Source organism: Equus caballus, chromosome 29, assembly GCF_041296265.1.
Source record: "Equus caballus isolate H_3958 breed thoroughbred chromosome 29, TB-T2T, whole genome shotgun sequence".
NCBI classification, from domain to species: domain Eukaryota; kingdom Metazoa; phylum Chordata; class Mammalia; order Perissodactyla; family Equidae; genus Equus; species Equus caballus.
Window position 1 is genome coordinate 34,400,155 of NC_091712.1, and position 18,967 is coordinate 34,419,121.

The 18,967-nt window shown below is 36.6% G+C and overlaps 1 protein-coding gene across 15 annotated transcripts in view; it reads left to right on the forward strand.

Moving 5' to 3' along the window:
- The window catches only part of USP6NL (USP6 N-terminal like), a 256,318-nt gene that overhangs the window by 226,264 nt on the left and 11,087 nt on the right, over window positions 1–18,967 (forward strand). For all 15 annotated transcript variants that reach the window (XM_070255365.1, XM_070255360.1, XM_070255362.1 and 12 more), the window contains 5 exons: window positions 1,309–1,429; window positions 4,683–4,777; window positions 5,424–5,489; window positions 5,583–5,682; window positions 7,926–8,078. In XM_070255365.1, coding sequence (XP_070111466.1) covers window positions 1,309–1,429; window positions 4,683–4,777; window positions 5,424–5,489; window positions 5,583–5,682; window positions 7,926–8,078 — 535 coding nt within the window. The remainder of the gene's footprint in view (window positions 1–1,308; window positions 1,430–4,682; window positions 4,778–5,423; window positions 5,490–5,582; window positions 5,683–7,925; window positions 8,079–18,967) is intronic.

The window sequence follows — 18,967 nt, forward strand, 5'->3', positions numbered from 1 at the left end:
CTATTTTAAGCAAAGCACTGGGAATGAGCAGGATTAGAAGGACAGGAAGTTGGCGGCTAGATCGATTTTTGCTTGACTTTTGATCTCTCTTCATTACTCCTGGGAGGTTGCCTTTCAAGGTGACATTTTATTCACTCAGTGAGGTCCAAACAGGATACTGTATGTACCCACTGGCTATCCCCAGGAGTAGGCTAAACCAAACTTCTTGGTGATAGCACATGTTGTTCCTAGGGTATTTATCACTTTGGGGGAGATGATAATTTGGGGAAAAATCAATTAGTGTTGAATCTAATATGCATGTTAAAGAAATACTTCTTGACTAGGTTCCAGGGAAGACAACCTTGAACCTTGGGATGTATAATTTCTGTTGTAATTAAAACCTTTAAGTTGCAAGAAATTCACTTAAACTAGAGCAAGTTAAAAAGGAGTTTATTAAAGGGACTGCTCAGATAGTCGAACCTCATGGAAATTGGAGCTGTAAAGTGAGAAGCCTTAAGTGAGAAAGATAGCTACACTTTCTCTCTCTTCTACTCTCGCCACATGGTAACTCTGATTATCTCTGTTAACTGTTTGTTCCACTGTTTCTCTCTCCAGATTGCTTTCTTTGCCTACTTATGGGTTTTTCCGTGGCTAAAATTGCACCTATAGACTCACCGTGACCATTCTGATTACTGTCTCTGTGGCTGTATTCAGATTTCCTAGGGAGAGTATCTGATTAGTCAGGGCAGCCAATTAATTGTGCCCCTGGGGTCAGGTGTCCTCTTCCACTCCATCAGCTTTGGTTCATATGGGAGAAACATTGAGTCCCTAAGGCCAGTTATAAGCAGGGAATATGGAGAGAGTGGGCAGTTCTCAGAGAAGGGGCTGGATGGGTATCCCAAAATGTGTCTATATAAGGGTCCAGAAACCTAGAGGAGACAGGACAGCAAATTGGACACTGTAGGAGGAGAGAGATTTGCCAGCATCTGAGCAAAGAACAGGAATGTTGAGTTGAGAATCATACGTAAAAAAGAAAAACAAACTATTAGGGCTCTTTACAGAAGGTATAATGGTATTGAACAGGGGACACTAAAAATACATGTAGGTTTAGACTTTGTCCACACTTCTACATTTATTCTTGAACACAAAGTTATTCTTTTATAGTATGTAGCTCAATGCTGTAAAGATTGTAATATTTATCTGTAGAATTGCCCATTAAATAATGTGTTTAGGCATTTTCTGATTATTTTATTTCCGTTTTTTATATGTGTGTATACATATAACTTGGTCTGAAAACTCCCGGTTTCTTTGTTCTCCTTTACTCTTTAGGAAGTTGGATACTGTCAGGGCATGAGCCAGATCACAGCATTACTCCTTATGTATATGAATGAAGAAGATGCCTTCTGGGCCCTGGTCAAACTATTCTCGGGCCCCAAACATGCCATGCATGGTAAGAAAACCCCGCAGGTTGTCGTAAACAGTAAACCAAGGAGGGGGACAAAGGTCAGTTACTACACAGTCAAACTTTGGGTGACGCTTGGTGAAGCTAAGTACAGTCAAACTTTGGGTGACGCTTGGTGAAGCTAAGTACAAAACTTAATGCCTAGGGGCTTCTCAGTTAATTAGCATTTGTTACTAATTTCTCATTCCATTCTTCGTTATTCAGCTTCTCCAAACTTGTCTGTTCACATTTATATTCCTTTGTGTTTACCCCAAAGTATACTGTTGGCAGTTTAAAATTCTTTCCTTACTTGCCCGCAGTCGGGAGAAACAAATTTAAGTTTGGAGGAATTTAGGAAAAGCTCTGTTTGGAGAAATAAAAGATAGATTTTTTTTATCAAAATGTTTAGACAGTCATGCAGTTATTTCAGGAAATGGTTACTAGTGACTGGATATTGGGATGTGTAAGTCTTTGTCAAGGAATATAGTTGAGAAATGACATTTAGCCGTTTAAAGGAAAGGTACATAATAAAGTAGTTTTGTATTTCAAGTATGTTTTAGTTCTCTCAGCCATTAAATTGATATCCATTGTACAATAAAAGGCTGATAAAATGTTCTGGGCACTTTATTATTTAATATTTCATAGCTTGCATAATTTTTTGTTTTTCAGATTAGAAGATTGTTTTTAATAACCTTTTCCTTATGTTTGCAAAGCATATCCAATAAACTTTATTTTAAAGAGTTTGGTTGCAGCTTTTCTTGGAAATAAAAATGGCATTTGTCTATATAATGCAAAATTATTTTCCCAGTGCCATCCATGTGATAATACCAAATGAAAAACAAATTTTAACACTAATCACTCTTAAGAGTGGGTCATGTAAGTTCTGTTTGTGAATAGTTAAGCTTTATGGGGTGGGGAACCTGCCACATGTTTAAAGTGATATTTTAACATTTTCAAAATTATGACCATAGTTTATTAAATCTTACATTCGGGGTCAGCCTAGAGGCACAGTGGTTAAGTTCGCTCCACTTCAGCTGCCTGGGGTTCGTTGGTTCAGATCCTGGGCGCAGACCTATGCACTGCTTATCAAGTGATGCTGTGGCAGGTATCCCACATACAAAGTAGAGGAAGGTGGGCACGGATGTTAACTCAGGGCCAGTCTTCCTCAGCAAAAAGAGGAGGATTGGTGGCAGATGCTAGCTCAGGGCTAATCTTCCTCAAAAAAAAAAAAAACCCCTCACATTCTTACCATGTGGTTTTTGTGGTGATATTGTATGTGCGTGTGTGGTATGTGCATGTGTGTTTGCATTTGGCAAACTCCCTCAGTGTTCCTTGCAAATTCTTTTTAATAAATACTATCTGTCTGCTCACTGGACCCTTTCAATGCCATAAATAGAGTCCAAAAGTAAGACACATTATATTGAACTGCCATCCAGTAGACAGTATCATTTAAAAAGGCATCTTGAAGAAAAATAATTCTTTTCCATCTTTATTTTGCTTTACCATAGGATGGTGTGCTGATATATGTTGAAGTACAATGGAATATTATAATTTAAGTAGTATGTAATTATGCAGAAGACTGCTCATTTCTTTTAAACATACCTGATAGCTCACTTTCAGCAATTACTGTCACCAGTTTAATCTGTAAAGCAATATTAATTTTACTATCCTATCATTTACAGTTACAGTGCAGTTTAGGTCATTATTATGGGCAAGTTTGTACTTAGAAATATTTGTTTCTAAGTCTGCCTATGAAATTTTGTAACTAAATGTTACCTCAGTTCTTTGCATCTCCAAATGAAAGTGGTATCACTTACAAATGTATAGAATAAAATCAGGGCTGAAGAAAATGAGATTTAAAATAGCAATTCTGGGATATCACTGAAAAGTGGAGAAATGTTAGGTATCCTGGCATCCTTGAGCTAGTGTTTATTATTGAGGGGCATTGCCTTTTTCAAAATCAGACTTTTTCTTGAAATTCTTCCAATTCCCATTCCTATCAAATTGAGCGTGAAAGTGGCACAGATAGAGAAATAGAGATTTTTTTTAAATGAAATTATTTCACTGGAGAATGTTCCTAAGGGAGGAATAGAATCTCTGCCTCTGGAAATTTTTACACGCACACCTTAGAAAACTGAAAATTAGTTAAGAAATAGTCCTTCCCCAAAGATTTTAAGGCAGCGTTTCCCAACAGTGTGTTCCTTGGTTCTTGAAGGAACATGGTTTCACTCTTTGGAAACAGATATTCTGTGGCGGAAAAGAGGGACTCCAAGATCAAGTAAGTCTAGGGGACTGAATTAAACAAACAAAAAACCCACTAAGTTCCTTTAGTCTATAAAACAACTTAAAAATATTAGGAATCTCTTATGCATCATGAATATGCAAGTAGGGCATATATAACATACAATATTTCTCCTGGATTCTTCTTTTTAAACATAGAACATCTATTAACATATTTCACAGTTACATAGAACCCAGGTTGGAAATAACTAATGCGGAGAAATCATAAATCCATTGAGTATATGTCATTTTTAATGGATTGTATAGAATATCTGAAAGGAAACTTATGAATAAAAATAGGTGTAAAGTTCCGTGAGTTAAATACATAAAATTAATATTAACTTACCGTTTACAATTAGTTCCTAGAAATCTTATAGGTTATACTGTATAATCAGTTGGAATAAATACAGTTTTTGATATAACTTGATCATACAGTACCAGTATGTTTTAACTGATGTTAAATATCACCTATAGAAAGGATTTAAAAGTGCTAACAACTTTGGAAGTATCATACTAATGAAATTACTAGAGTAAATTTGAAAATAATGTTTATCTAATGTATTAACTATAAAATGACAAGTAATCAAGATTAGAATAACCTATAAAAAATTTGCACTTTTAAGAAATGCTGTAAGGTACTTTGAAAGAACAGATAATCCTAATAAGTGGCTTCAGTTTCACTTTTTCTTAACGTCTTTGTTTCCATTTTAATTCAGAAATATTCTGTCCTCTTTCCTATTTTTACAAGGTTATAGGAAACATTTAGCAAACAAATACTAGACTACAAGTTTCATTACCCAAAGCTTATACACAATTATTTCCTTGATGGGGAGGAAAAATATTTTGGTAACTACTGGACTTTTTGTTGTTGTAAACAACGTGTTGTTTGTTGACATTTAAAAATGAAAAATATGTTGCGTTTTAAAATAGGGGTTTTTATTGGTATTGTTTATGAACTATTGTTTTTATGTTTGTATTCTAGGCTTTTTTGTCCAAGGTTTTCCCAAACTCTTGAGATTTCAAGAACATCATGAAAAAATACTGAATAAATTTCTGTCCAAGCTTAAGCAACACCTGGTAGGTAGATGTGACATTGACTTACACCCACTTATACCAAGAATAAATTGAGTGCAGCTTTTGGTCTCAGTTACCTTATTGATTTCTAGTGTTGTCCGTTTCATTTACTATGCAGTTATAATTCCCAGTTGCATTAGATTTGTGAAATTTAGTATTGATGAACTATCACAGCTCTAACTTATAGAATCAAACGACTTCTTTGAAGATGATATTTACCAACAATACAGTTTTTAAAGACAGATGATTTCTCAGTAATTGTGGAGGTTTTTTTATTGCACAAAAAATATTTTAAGGTCAAACTCATCCTTAGTGAACCGTATATATATGCTCTACTATAAAACACAGATGTTTAGTAAAGCAAAGATACTTCACTGTAAAATATATTAAGGAGAATCAAATGTTGTATTATAGTCATATATAAGAAGTATTTATTCTTGGAGTGATTTTCAAAAGTAAAATTGAGGGAGAAAGAGGGAATAGTAAGAAGAGAAAAAATAGAAATACTCTAGCATTGAAAAGATTTATAACAAAATGATTTTATGTTTAGCTGTGACAGCTACCTCCAACAGCCATCCTAACTTTTAGTATTATATTGTCATATTTTGTTTGCTACAATCCAGAAATTGTGAAGTCTTTGTTTTTTCAGGATTCGCAAGAAATCTACACAAGTTTTTACACAATGAAATGGTTTTTTCAGTGTTTCCTCGATCGTGTGAGTAGTTATTTACAAAACCCCCTCATAAAATTATAAATACCAGACAAGAGCAAACTGTTCATCCTATTTCTGTTTTGTTTTTAATTATAGACTCCCTTTACACTAAACCTGAGAATATGGGATATCTACATCTTTGAAGGAGAACGAGTTCTTACTGCTATGTCTTACACAATCTTAAAATTACACAAAAGTAAGAAAATGTTTAACTATAAAGATTTCCAAAAAAACCAAGGCTTATTTTAACTCTGATTTCTCATTCCCCACCCTACTGGAAATTCATCTCCTTTTTGTACTGGTTTTAAAAAATTCTTGAAGATCACTGAAGAAATTATCTTGAGTTGGTAATTTACTTTCATTCGTTCTTTCTCATGACTAGAAACTTACTACATTGCAAAGGTCTCTATATCAGTTTCAGTTCGTGCTTAAGCAGTAAAATTCAATGTGTTGGTTCACCAATAATATTATTCTTGCTAAGGACTTGTTTCCACTGGGACTCCCTATTCCTTGTTACCAATCTGAATCTCAGGTTTGTCATAGGAGAAGAGAGAGACCAAAGAAACTAGCCCCCTTAGTTAAAAGGTCTAGAGAGCACATTTTCCATTACTGTTTCCTTCATCCGGAAGAAAGCATCCAGCTCCAAGCTGTAGACCAGAGATGGGCAACCTCCAGCTCCTCTCTCTGCTTGACAGCATTGTGGCCTCTGGGGCAAGTACGGTCAATGTCTCTCATCGCCTAAATGCAACAAGCCTTTAAAAAGTCTCCAGCTGTCGTATTTCAAGGGCTCTGTAAATTTGATGTGCTGTGCCTTACTCTAAAAGTCAAGAAATAAGAGGTTTTTTTCTTCACGAATATGAAGAACTTTATTCATCATAAAGTCTCAGTTCACCCATTAAAATTACAACTCCTCATAGTAACTCCTCTTGTAACTATATGGAGAAGAGAATCGTTGAAAGCTTTGGGACTTCGTATAGCACTTCAAATCTGGGTCATACAATGCCGTTTCACATTCACTGATTACTCTCTTCTGTTGTTCTTGAGTGACTCGTCTGTTCAGCTTCTCAGCTAAATGAGAAGTTAATTGAGTCACTGGGGACATGTTTTGCAGTTTTTCTCCCTGCTGTGCTTGGCATTGTTCTGAGTACCTGTCAGGTACTTTAATATAAGATTGTTTGATTGCTTACTTGAAAAGCATGGACTTGAGCTTATCCAAACTTGAGATAGAAATGAAAACTCCCTTTAAAATCACATTTGTATTGTTTACTCTGAAAGAAAAGGACTCAGAAGTCTTGTGGTTCATTTCTCTTACACCCAGTCCTTACTCCCCCAACACACAAAGCAGAGCTCCAAATACAAAACATTTGACTATGAATCATCTCCCAGGACTTAGGGTCTGTCATGTAACCACAGGGAATCAATCAATCTCTCTCCTTCCCTCTCCCTCCCTCCCTCCGCCCTCCTTCTATCTCTCTCTCTCTCTCTGTCTCTCTCTCTCTCTCTCTGTATCTCTCTCTCTCTCTGTCTCTCTCTCCCCCCCTTCCCCTCTCCCCTCCCCCTACCCCCTTCCGCTCCCTTTCCCCCCTCTTCTGGATTATGAATTGACCAAGATAAAGAACAAGAGTATACTTTTTATAAAGATATATGCTTAATGGTTTAATGTTCCCTAAACAGTGACAAAGTGGAAACATGATGTTATATTTCTCCATGGTTCTGTTCCCCCTCTTAAATTATGTTTTATTTATATGACTTTTGATTAATTTTGACAAGTGAAAAGTTTCTTCCCCTTTTGTAAATAAGCTTTAAGTGTAACGAATACTTTATATCCTACTGTATCATCAGACTAAATAAGCTGTGGAAAAAGAATCTGTCCGCTGCTGTGTTTTTTTTCCTGGTTAGGAAGACAAAGTCCAAGGACTTAGATGAAGTTCAGAAACTGCCTGGGCACCTTAACCGATAGTGAGCTGAAGCTCCCAAGATGTTTTTCTTGTTTTCTTCCTGATTGCCTTAACAATATTTAGAGACGTTATTACTAGAGATTCATCACACAGTGGTTTTAAATAGTAAAAAAAATTAGTAACAACCTAGATATCCAGTATTAGAAGACTTAAGTAAATTGTAGTGCATACTTACAATGGACTCTTATACAGTTATTAATAATGATGGTGTAAAGTCATATTTGTTGAAGTAGAGATATCAGCGATATGCATTATTGAGTGGGGAAAAAACAAGGAGGTGACTAACATGGAAAATAGGATTTATTTTTTAAATTGATACATGGGTGCACACATCTGCTTGTAGGGCAGTAACTAGTGGGAACTCAGCTGATTTTTACTTTCTGCTTTGTATCTGTAATTTGAATTTTTTCACTAAAACTAATTTCACAAACTCAAAATTTAAAAATGACTTAGCATTTTTATTTCTCTCATCCTTTCTTAGAACATCTAATGAAATTGTCTATGGAAGAACTTGTAGAATTTCTTCAGGAGACCCTGGCAAAGGATTTTTTCTTTGAAGATGACTTTGTAATAGAGCAACTTCAGATTTCTATGGCAGAACTAAAGCGGGCGAAATTAGACCTTCCAGAGCCTGGTAAGAAATATCCAACCACTTTACATCTAAATCATAATTGACGTTGGAAAACACAGCGCGATTAACATGGGCCATTTCTGTTTCAAAACATAAGTATTGTACATACTTGTAATGATATAAATCAGTATCTTACCAGCTGCTTATGCCTTTATTATTTTAAGAAAAAGCAAATAAACTAATTAAATCTACCTACATTAATGAAATCCGCCTCTCCTAATGGAATAACTGTGCCATCCCTATTTAAATTTAGAAAGCTGCTTGACTAATAACATCGTTCAACAGAAGTAACCATGGCTAGCGCTTTAAACTAGCATAACATTAAGTATGTTTTATTTTCATCATCTCATTTTGTAAAACCATATGCAAAGTAAAGGTCCAATTTTATAGGAGGAAACTGATACTTCAGTGCTTAAATGTGAAGCTACAGAAGCAGTAGATAGTACTATTGACACCAGCGTCCAAGTTTTCTGACCACTAATCCAGTGCTCTTTGCAGTATGTTGCAGCGTAGATAATATATTTTATTCATTTATTTTAAAATATCTTCCAGCACCTCCTATTAGATTCTCTGTTAGGCGCTGTGCAAGAAGGGGTTTAACAACTGAAAAGATAAACGTGCTTCTTGTTGTCAGGTGTACACAGGAAAGACAGAATTCATACAAGTGATTACATGTAGAGTGTGAATGTGGTAATAGCAGATCTGGGTACAGGATAAATGGGGAAGGATCAGAGCAATGGTAGGATGAGAGGGAAGAAAAAAGAAAATGTAGAAAGGTCACAGTAGGAGTAACTTTTAAGAGTTTTGACCAGATGTTACTTGACAATGTATGATTTCCCGAGAAAAGTATGTTTTTTGCCCTTTTCCTTTCTTACCTTTGTTGCAGTGGATGGGTGTGGTAAGGGAGTTGGGAAGTGGAAGGTGGTGCAGGAGAGATGAAAGTAACTGAGACCAGCTGTTTGTACCTCAGGTACAGCTGGATGTAGCATTTCCCAGTCTGTGTGGCACGTACTTTGATGTCTTCTTGGACATGTGTGTCCAGAACAACAAGTAGGCGTACATTCATAGAAAACACATCTTTTTCCCTTTGGTAAAAACCAAGATGCTGTGCTTTTAGTTATTTGCTTGTGTGGGGTCTAATCAGTGTTTCTCCAAGGTTTGTTCTCCATCATCAAGATTCACTGGAAAACAAACCCGTCCCAGCAATAATTGAGTGTGGGAGTAGCTGTGTGAAACCACCCCCTTCGCTAAGTGAGCTCAACCCTTGCTTGTTCAGTATAATAATGTCTATTTTCTACTAATTCTTTCCTGTAACAAGGAATGCATGTGGAACAGCAGTGCCTACTGTATTCTTGCTCCATTAACATTTATTTTTTAATATCTTGCCTGCTTTTAAAAAGAATTTAAGACAAATTTTAGTAAAAGACACAAATGGAGAAAAAATATGTACTATATAGTAGAACTATTTAAACATGGGGATAAAATATTAAAACTTGTGTATGCACAAGGATGATTTAGCGTCTAACTAGCAGCAGTTATTTATTCACTGCTGACTATGTGTCACCTCCTACCTGCACCATCTCATTTTAATCCCTAAAAATAACTCAGAAAAAAGTTAGGAAAACTCATCTGCATTTTACATATGAAGTAACTTAGTAGCAGTGGTTCGTGAGATCTTTTTACTAGGAAATAGTAGAATGGGCATGGAGAGTGGGGTGGGGGGTAAAGGGAGAGGGATAGATAAGTAATACCAGAAGCACGAGGGTGTTGGCCGGTTTATTATATATGTTGTAGATACTTTTCATATAGGATTTAAAAAATTTTAATCAGTCTTTTTCTTTATGGTGTCTCACTTTTGTGTTTTGTATATAGAATTTTCCACATGCTGAATGAAAAATTTTGCATTATCTATATTTTCTCTTAGAGCTTTTATGTTTTTATTTTTTATGCTTAAATCTTTAGCCCATCTAGAATTACTTTGTGTTTAAGGGAAGAGAGAGGTAAGAACTCAGCTTTGCTTGTATTCCAAATGACTAGGCATGTGGCTTAACAGCCTCTTGAGATTTGAAATCCTGTCATTATCATGTAATAAACTCCCCCAAAATGTCTACATCTAAATCTTGGCATTTTATTCTATTCCAGTGATCTCTACTTTTCTAGTTACAAACAATTTTAATATCTAATAGAGCTAATTTCCCCTCATTTTGGATTATTTTGTCAAGTTACCAAAAAAAGAATCCACTAGTATTTTAATTGACATTGCATTGAATTTAAAGATTATTGAGAGAAAAACGATATTTAAAAGAATGGGTTTTTCTAAGTACAAGCTTTTGCTTTTCAGTGGTTCAAGTTTGTTTTAATGTCCCCCAGTAGAATTCATCTTCTTCATATGACTGTTACACATTTCTTACCCACCCATCCCAACCCCCACTCCTGTAGGTAGTTTTATCTTTCTTATTATAAGTTGAATCTTTCCTTCCATTTTTTTCTAACTGGTTAGGAAAACTTTTGGTATTTTTTTTTTCTGGTAAAATACACATAATGTAAAATTTACCATCTTAACCATTTTTAAGTGTACAGTTCAGTGGTATGAAACACATTCATGATTTTGTAAACCATTACTACCTCCCATCTCCACAACTCTGTTCATTTTGTGAAATGGAAACTTTATACCCGTCAGTCAAGAAGTCTCCATTCCCCTCCCTCAGCCCCTGGCAGCCACCATTCTGCCCTCTCTGATTTTGACACTCTAAGTAGCTCATAGAAGTGGGATCATGCAGTACGGGTCTTTTTGTGATTGGCATATTTCACTTAGCATAATGTCCTCAAAGTTCATCCATGTTGTAGCATATGTCAGTTTCTCCTTCCTTTTTAAGGCTGAATAACGTTCCATTGTGTGTATAAACCACATTTTGCTTATTCATTCATCTGTAGATCGACACTTGAGATGTTTCCATCTTTTAGCTATTGTTAAATAATGCTGCTATGAACATGAGTGTACAAATATCTCTTCAAGACCTCGCTTTTAATTCTTTTGGGGATATACCCAGAGATGGAATTGCTGGGTCATGCCGTCATTCTAGTTTTAACGTTTTGAGGAACTGCTGTACTCTTTTCCACAGCAGCTGCACCCTTTTACATTTCCACAAACAGTGTGCAAGCAAGTGTACAGTTGCTCCACATCCTTGCCAACACTTGTTATTTTCTGTTTTGTTTTTTTTATAGTAACCATCCTGATCAGTGTGAGGAAATTTCTCATTGTAGTTGTTTTGTTTTGTTTTTGCTGAGAAAGGTTTGCCCTGAGCTATCATCTGTTGCCAGTCTTCCTCTTTTTGTATGTGAGCTGCTGTGACAGCATGGCTACTGACAGAGGAGTGGTGTAGGTCTGCGCCTGGGAACTGAACCCAGACTGCTGAAGTGGAGCACATCGAACTTAACCACTTAATAATGCAGCTGGCCCTTATTGTAGTTTTGATTTGCATGTGCTTAATGATTAGTAGCATTGACCATTTTTCATGTGCTTATTGGCCATCTGTATATCTTCTTTGAAGAAATGTATGTTCAAGCCCTTTGCCCATTTTTGAGTTGGGTTGTCTTTTTGTTGTTGAGTTTTAGGCGTTCTCTCTATATTCTAAATATTAATCCCTTATCAGATATATGATTTGTAAATATTTTCTTCCATTCTATGGGTTGCCTTTTTTGCTCATTGATACTATCTTTTGATGGACAAAATTTTAAAATTTTCGTTAAGCCCAATTTGTTTTTTCTTTTGTTGCCTGTGCCTTTGGTGTCATATCCAAGAAATCATTGCCAACATCATAAAGCTCTTGCCTTATGTTTTCTTCTAAGAGTTTTATAGTTTTGTGACTTACATTTAGATCTTTCACCTATTTTGAGTTAATTTTTGTTTATGGTGTTAGGTAAGGGTCCAACTTCATTCTTTTTCACGTGGATAACCATTTTTTCCCAGCATCATTTGTTGAAAAGACACTTTTTTCCCCATTGAATGGTCTTGGTACCCTTGTCAAATAGCATTTGACCATATATGTGAGGATATTCTTCTGGGCTCTCTATTCTATTGCGTTGGTCTTAAAGTGGATGTCTTCATGCCAGTACCACACTGTTTTGATTACTGTAGCTTTGTAGTAAGTTTCGAAATCAGTAAATGTGAGTCCTGGAGCTTTTCAAGATTGTTTTAGTTATTCGGGGTCCCTTCAGATTCCATGTGAGTTTTAAGATGGGTTTTTCTATTTCTGCAAAAAATGTTATTGGAGTTTTGATAGTGATTGCTTTAATTCTGTGACCTATAGGTCACTTTGAGTAGTATTGATATCTGAACAGTATTGTCTTCCAATTCACGAACATGAGATGTGTTTCCATTTACTTTTCTCTAATTTCTTTCAGCAGCGTTTTGTAGTTTTCATTGAACAAATCTTTCACCTCTTTGGTTAATTTCTAAGTATTTTATTCTCTTTGATGCTATTATAAATGGAATTATTTGTAATTTCCTTTTCTGATTGCTCATTGTTCCTGTATAGACATACAACTGACTTTTGTGGGTTAATGTTGTATCCTAATGGCTAATCATAATGCCGTTATCAAACCTAACAAAATTAACAATATAATTCCCAAATGTTATATAATACCAGTTCCATATTAAAAATTTTCCAGTTGTACCCAAAATTGCCTTAGACTGTTTTTCTCACCCAGAATTTAACCAAAGACTACACTGCCACACTTTGTATTTGTTTGATATGCTGCTTGTCTCTTAATGTGCAGCAGCCTCTTCCTTTTCCTCACTTCCTACCCCTGCCTCTTACTTTTCTCTCTTTTCAGTGACACTTTGTGGAAGTGATCAGTCATATTGTCTTGTGGAATTTCCCACATTCTGGAGTAGTCCAACTTTTCTTTTTTGGAGTCGTTTAACCCATTCCCCCAGCCTCTGTATTTTCTATAAGCTAGAAGTTAGAGGTAGAGGTTTAATTAGATTCAGGTTAAACAGGAGGCACATAGTGACGAGTCTTATTACTATTAGTGACACTGAGTTTGATCCCTGGTAAAAGGTGATGATAACCAGATCTCTTTATTTTAAAAGTAAGATTTTTTTTTAATTACGAAAACTTTTCAGTTAACAAATGATCTGTGGCATAATGTTTTGACATTGTAGAGATATCCGGTTTCCTTTAACCTTTCCCCTGATGGTTTTAGCTTCCATTGATAGTCCTTGCCTAAACAAATCTTTCATTTTCTAATTTTATTACTACTTTAACATTTATCAGCAGAGTTTCTTCTGTAACAAAGAGTTTTCCCTTGTTGATCAACAGGGGCTTCTTGGTTACCTTAAAATGTATTTCCTACTGAAAAGGCAGAATAGATGCTGAATTGTTTTCTCTTTACCAATTTTCACAATTAGGAGCTGATGTTCTTGATTATCTCCAGGGACAGCAAATGAGCTTTTGTTTTGTCTTTCTCACTGTGAATCCATGGAATTTGATATATTCTGAAGGTTTCCATCAGATACAATTATTGTTGTTTTAGTGCTCACATTGTTCTTGGTTTGGCCAGTGGCATCTCGGTTAAACTGATTCCTGTGTCCTTTTGACCTAACGCTTCAAAGTAGTCTTGGAATACTTCCTTGCTTTTATGTGCAGCAAGACATCTCTTCTTATCCTAAAAATCCCCTGTTCCTCAGTTTTATTACACAAATAACACACAAATACATCGTCATGAGCACTCTAGATAATCTTTGAACTGTGTTGAGTGAAGTATGAAGATTTCCCATTACTTCACGTCCTCCCGTTCTCTCCTTCAGAGGTAACTACTGTCAGCAGTTTGGGGCATATTCTTCTAGTCCGTTTCCTTTGCTTTTACATATAAACTTTTGTGTAAACACGTATATTTACATAAATGTGCAGAGCTTTTTTATAGATGTCTTTTATCAACAAATGTTTTCTTCTATTCCTAATTTACTGACACTGTCTTATGTCATTTTTGTGTGTTTAGTCTTCATTTATTTTAAGTATATCAAGCCTTTCCTTTATGTTGCTAATCTGATTTCTGGCCATTTCTGTTCTGTCTTATATTGTTTCTGTTTTATTGATTAATTCTATAATTCCCTTTTTTTCTGCCATTGCTAGTAATAAACATGTATAAAGCAGTTACAAAGTTTTAGCTCTCCATCTCTTAATGTGAGAAACAATGAAGACCTCAGTTTAAATAAAAGTTCTTTTAGTTGACAAGTGGAGTGTTAAACTGACTCAAATAGTTTCTTGCATAACCCATTGGCTGGCGATCTTGAGAGAGAAATATCCCCTTGTCCTCCTCAGCTGTCTTCTAGTCAGAGGAAGCCATTTGGCAGAGGCTTGTCAATTAGGGAAGTCATTCTGGTTAGAAAATCTATGTGGATCCACTATCACTGCCAATTTGACCCAATATAGTTTATGACCTATAAAGAAGAATGCAGAGAAAAATTTTCTTAGAAAATTGAGAGCCTTTTTTTTTTTTGAGGAAGATTAGCCCTGAGCTAACTGCTGCCAATCCTTCCCTTTTCGCTGAGGAAGACTGGCCCTGGGCTAACATCTGTACCCATCTTCCTCTACTTTACATGTGGGACACCTACCACAGCATGGTGTGCCAAGCGGTGCCATGTCTGCCCCTGGGATCCGAACCACCGAACCCCGGGCCATCAAAGCAGAACCTGCGGAACGTGCGCACTTAACTGCTGTGCCACCGGGCTAGCCCCAAGAGAACCATTTTAATATCTACCTTTATTTTAGGTATCGGAAAATATGAAACTCAAGGAACCTTTTTAAGAAAGAAAGCATTTTGTTGCTTTGAGCTTTGATAGCTGTCCTCTTTTGTCCTAGAGAAATTCAGAATTTTTATTGTGTTTCTCTCTGAAAAATCTTTCCTATCTTCAGTATTGCGTTTTCTCCTTTGCATGTTTTCTGTAATGACGTCAGACTTTTTGACTGCAGCATAGGAAGGCAGTGTTCGTTTGTGCTTGTCCGCAGCAGTGCTGTTGGGGCGTTGCGTTGCAGTTCTCTCAGGCCCACTTCCAGAGACTGCTCTGTCTTAGTCTTTCTCCACCTCTACCTCTCTAACCATTCCTTCTGTTTTTCCTTCACTGGTTCCTTTTCTTTAGCTCATGTTTCCAATAACCCGTCTAATTGTGTCCTTTACCTTTTTATTCTGCACACTGTCCTTGGGCAATTTCATCATTTCCTGCAGTTACAGGAATCATCTCAAAGACTTCCAACTCTGTACCTCCATCCCAGATCTCTGTCCTGGGAACTTCTGAGTTCCAGACCTCTCTAGCTGATACCTTACATGGGCATCTTCACCTGCCTACCATTCAGATCCCTCAGACTTCATGTCTCACTCCCCACCCCCCCTCCAAACGTTTTCCCATTTCTCCTGTCCATTTCCTATCATGGTAGGAGGTTGAACTTTCACTCATCCTCCTAGTCATCCAACATCTCCTTCTCTTTGCTGCCCCTGCTTGCTAGCACGCCATTTAGTTACAATCCATTTGGTCACCAAGTTCTGTGTTTCTTTTGATTCTTATTATCTCTCTGGCATTTCCTTCCTCTCCAACCTCACTGTCAGAACCGCATCATCTACACTGGAAGCCCTGACTCCAGTGCTCGTGTCCTCGCCGCAGAGTGATCTTGTGGAATGGCCACCCCTTCAGGGGCGCTTCAGTGCTTATGGGAGAAAATCCACACTCCGTGGTTTGATTCACAGCACTCTCCCAGTCTGCTTGTTTTCTTACTTCGTCCATCCCACCTCCCCAGCCACTGTTATCATAGTAATAATAGGAGCAAACTTTTGAGTCTTATATGATAGACTCCTTGTTAAATGCTTTCTTTACATACACATATCGCTTAATTTTTTTCAGTAGCCCTTTGGAGTAAGATATTAATTGATACAAATTTTTTTCCTTTTTAAATATCCAGAAGGACAATTTTTGGTGCACAGGATTATTTAGGTTTTTAAAGTTAATATTTGGTTTATTAAAGTTACAAATCCAGAAACCTAATTCTTTAAGTTTTTTAATTCAGCTTACAAAAGTTAGTAGACTGTTTTTAAATGTGGCAAATTTTTACATTCTCTTTTAAGGGCCTTTAGTTAGTGTTTGGTTCCATTTACAAACATAAACGCCTACAAACATTTTTAATTGCATTTATAAATTTAATATATCCAATTTCCTTTAAATATCTCAATTTTTTGGTTTAAAAACAAAACCGTCCCTAGTTCTAAAATAACTCAAACGTAAGAATGTGTGGAACCTTAAGTCTCTTAAATGTTCCAATACTGTTTATTATAAGTTTCAAATCACAAGTTCAAGTCAATGACTCGTTTACATATTTTTAATTGGCATGAAAAGGCCAACTTGGCCAAATTCTCTTAGATGTAAATACGTAAAATACTAAATATGAACAAATTCCTTAATGCTGAAAACAGAATGAATGACACGTGTTTAATTCTCCTAGATTTTTCCGTACTCAGTTCTTCTAGATCTTTAGGAATTAAAATACGTATTTTTAAATAAATTTGGGGGGGGCTCCTTTCTCAGTCAGTTGAAATATGAGCTAGGACTTCAGTTGAGTTCTTGTCTGTGACCCAACTCTCAGGCTGAACCACTCTTTGTTCTTGCCAGTTGGATGCCCATCAGGTGGCTTAGTCACGCAGTCCAGATGTCATAGATTCCAGCTGCACGCTACCTAATTTGTCCTTCTCCTTTAGGAAGTCTGCATCTTCACACCCAGGAGAACTGGATTTTGCATTTCTTTGGTCTTTTACCTTTACCTTTTACCTTTACAGATCTCTGAACATGATGGAATCCTATATTCTTTTCATTTGTTTCTTACCTGGAAGTGCCATAATTCTTAGATTAAACAGCATTTGTTCATTTTCAATAGCTTTCGTGGTCATTCTGCCATCAGTAGTATTGTTAGTAACTTATAGATGAGGAAACTTAGTCTGCAAGGTTAAGTATTTGCCCAGGGTCATGCAGCTGGTGAGTGACTGGCCTGACAGTTGAAGCCAGGCCTGATTCCCAAGCCAGTGCCGTACATTATACTAAACTGGCTGTGCTGCTTATGGTTCACGATGCTAAGTGTCCTGCTCTCACGTTTCTTTGCCTTTGGACATGCTTCTCCTCTAAGAATGCCCCAGAGAATTCTCCAGATGTCTCTTCCTCACTCATTCTGCTTAGTTTTCACGACTTGGCTTAAGCATCGCCTCCTTCCTGAACCTTTCTCAGCCAGTCCCAACCTCCCAAACCCACAGAATTTGGTCGCTGGTGTTTTGCGCCAGAGCTGTCCCCCTGCCTCCCTCCGTCCTCACCAAGGCAGTGCTCCGCTACTCGTGTTGTTTTGACGTCTGCATTAGACAGGGAGTTCCTGGGGGTCAGTGACCGTGTCTTTGTATCACCAGCACCCAGGACAGTGCCTGGCATACAGGAGGCATTCAGTCAATATTTTTTAATGAAGAAATGAAGGTATAATATGTTTTTTAGATAGTGAAACCCTACTGTCTATAGAAGGTTAGTACGAGGTGATTTTTTGAGGTGATGGAACCGTTTTGTATCCTGACTGCATACACACACACACACACGTCAGTTTTATTGTATATTAATTTAAAAAAACCCTCTGTCCCACTTTTTGAGAGTATGAGGGTTTTCACTTTTGTCTGTTCATATAATAGAAACTGATGTTTCTCTCACATATTCAACATTTTTTATGTATGCATATGTGAATTGAAACTAGGAAACACAAAGTGTAGATTTTAGAAATTATTTCACAAAGATCTATTGAATTTATGTGGCATTACATAGGTTTATAGTGATAAAGGTATTTAATTGTCTTCTTTCTGCTTCCCTTATCTTTCAAGTTTAATCTACTAGGAAAAAAGTCAAGCCTGTGAATCTAACTACAATAATGTTTTGAATTTTTTTTTACTATTATAGTTATAATTTAGAAAGCAAACTATTTCTTTTGATCATCTTGTTGAAAGCTATAATAATGTTTGAATTGTGTATTCCTCTGCCTAATGGTACATTAAACAGAAATAAAACCATTTGACTTTTCAGATATAAAGTTTGAAGTCAATAATTTTGTAACAATATTTTAAAGCTCGATTGGACTTAATATTTGCTCTGGAGGGGAATAAGACGACCCTTTCCCAGCATAATTTTCCTGACAACAGCTGCCAGCATTTCTTACTGGAAACCGTTGGAAGAGTCGAGCACATAGTTGTGTTGCTGTAAAGTAGGATGCTGCTCACGCGAGGGCACTGAGGGCCCTTGCCTGGAGTTAGGTCTCTTACTGGTGATGCCTTCGGAGACAATTCATCTGCAAGGCTTGTAGTTGAGCGTGGTGTCCACTGGGTGGTGACAGAGACCTGAGGAAGGTGAAAGATGGACAAGCCTGAGGGGACTTGAGGGAGTCTTTTTAAGAAAAAAAAAAGTTATTTAAGAAAAAACAACTGATAAACCTTTTTGCCTTTATTCTGACATATATTGAGTTATATTTCCTTTTCTGGGGAGAGTATTCTTATTGTTGGCACTGGTATACAAATATCGTTATGTGGTGGAACACTTGGTGGTGTTTTCATAAAGGCATTCACTGTAATATCTGATAGGAATTGCGGTGCTTTCCTGCCCTCTGAGGAGTGGGGCAGTCATTCTTCATTTAAATTCCTGGGTATTCAGGCACAGGAGGGAAAAGTAAAATGTTAGGTGTGGAGCTAGAATGGAGTGAGCAAAAGTAGTATGTCTATCGCAAAGAAGTCCAGAATGAAAGTATGGATAATACATATTAATACTTATGCCTATTTATAGCCATCTGTTTTGACATCAGTTATGCTTGAATCTTTTAGTTACACTG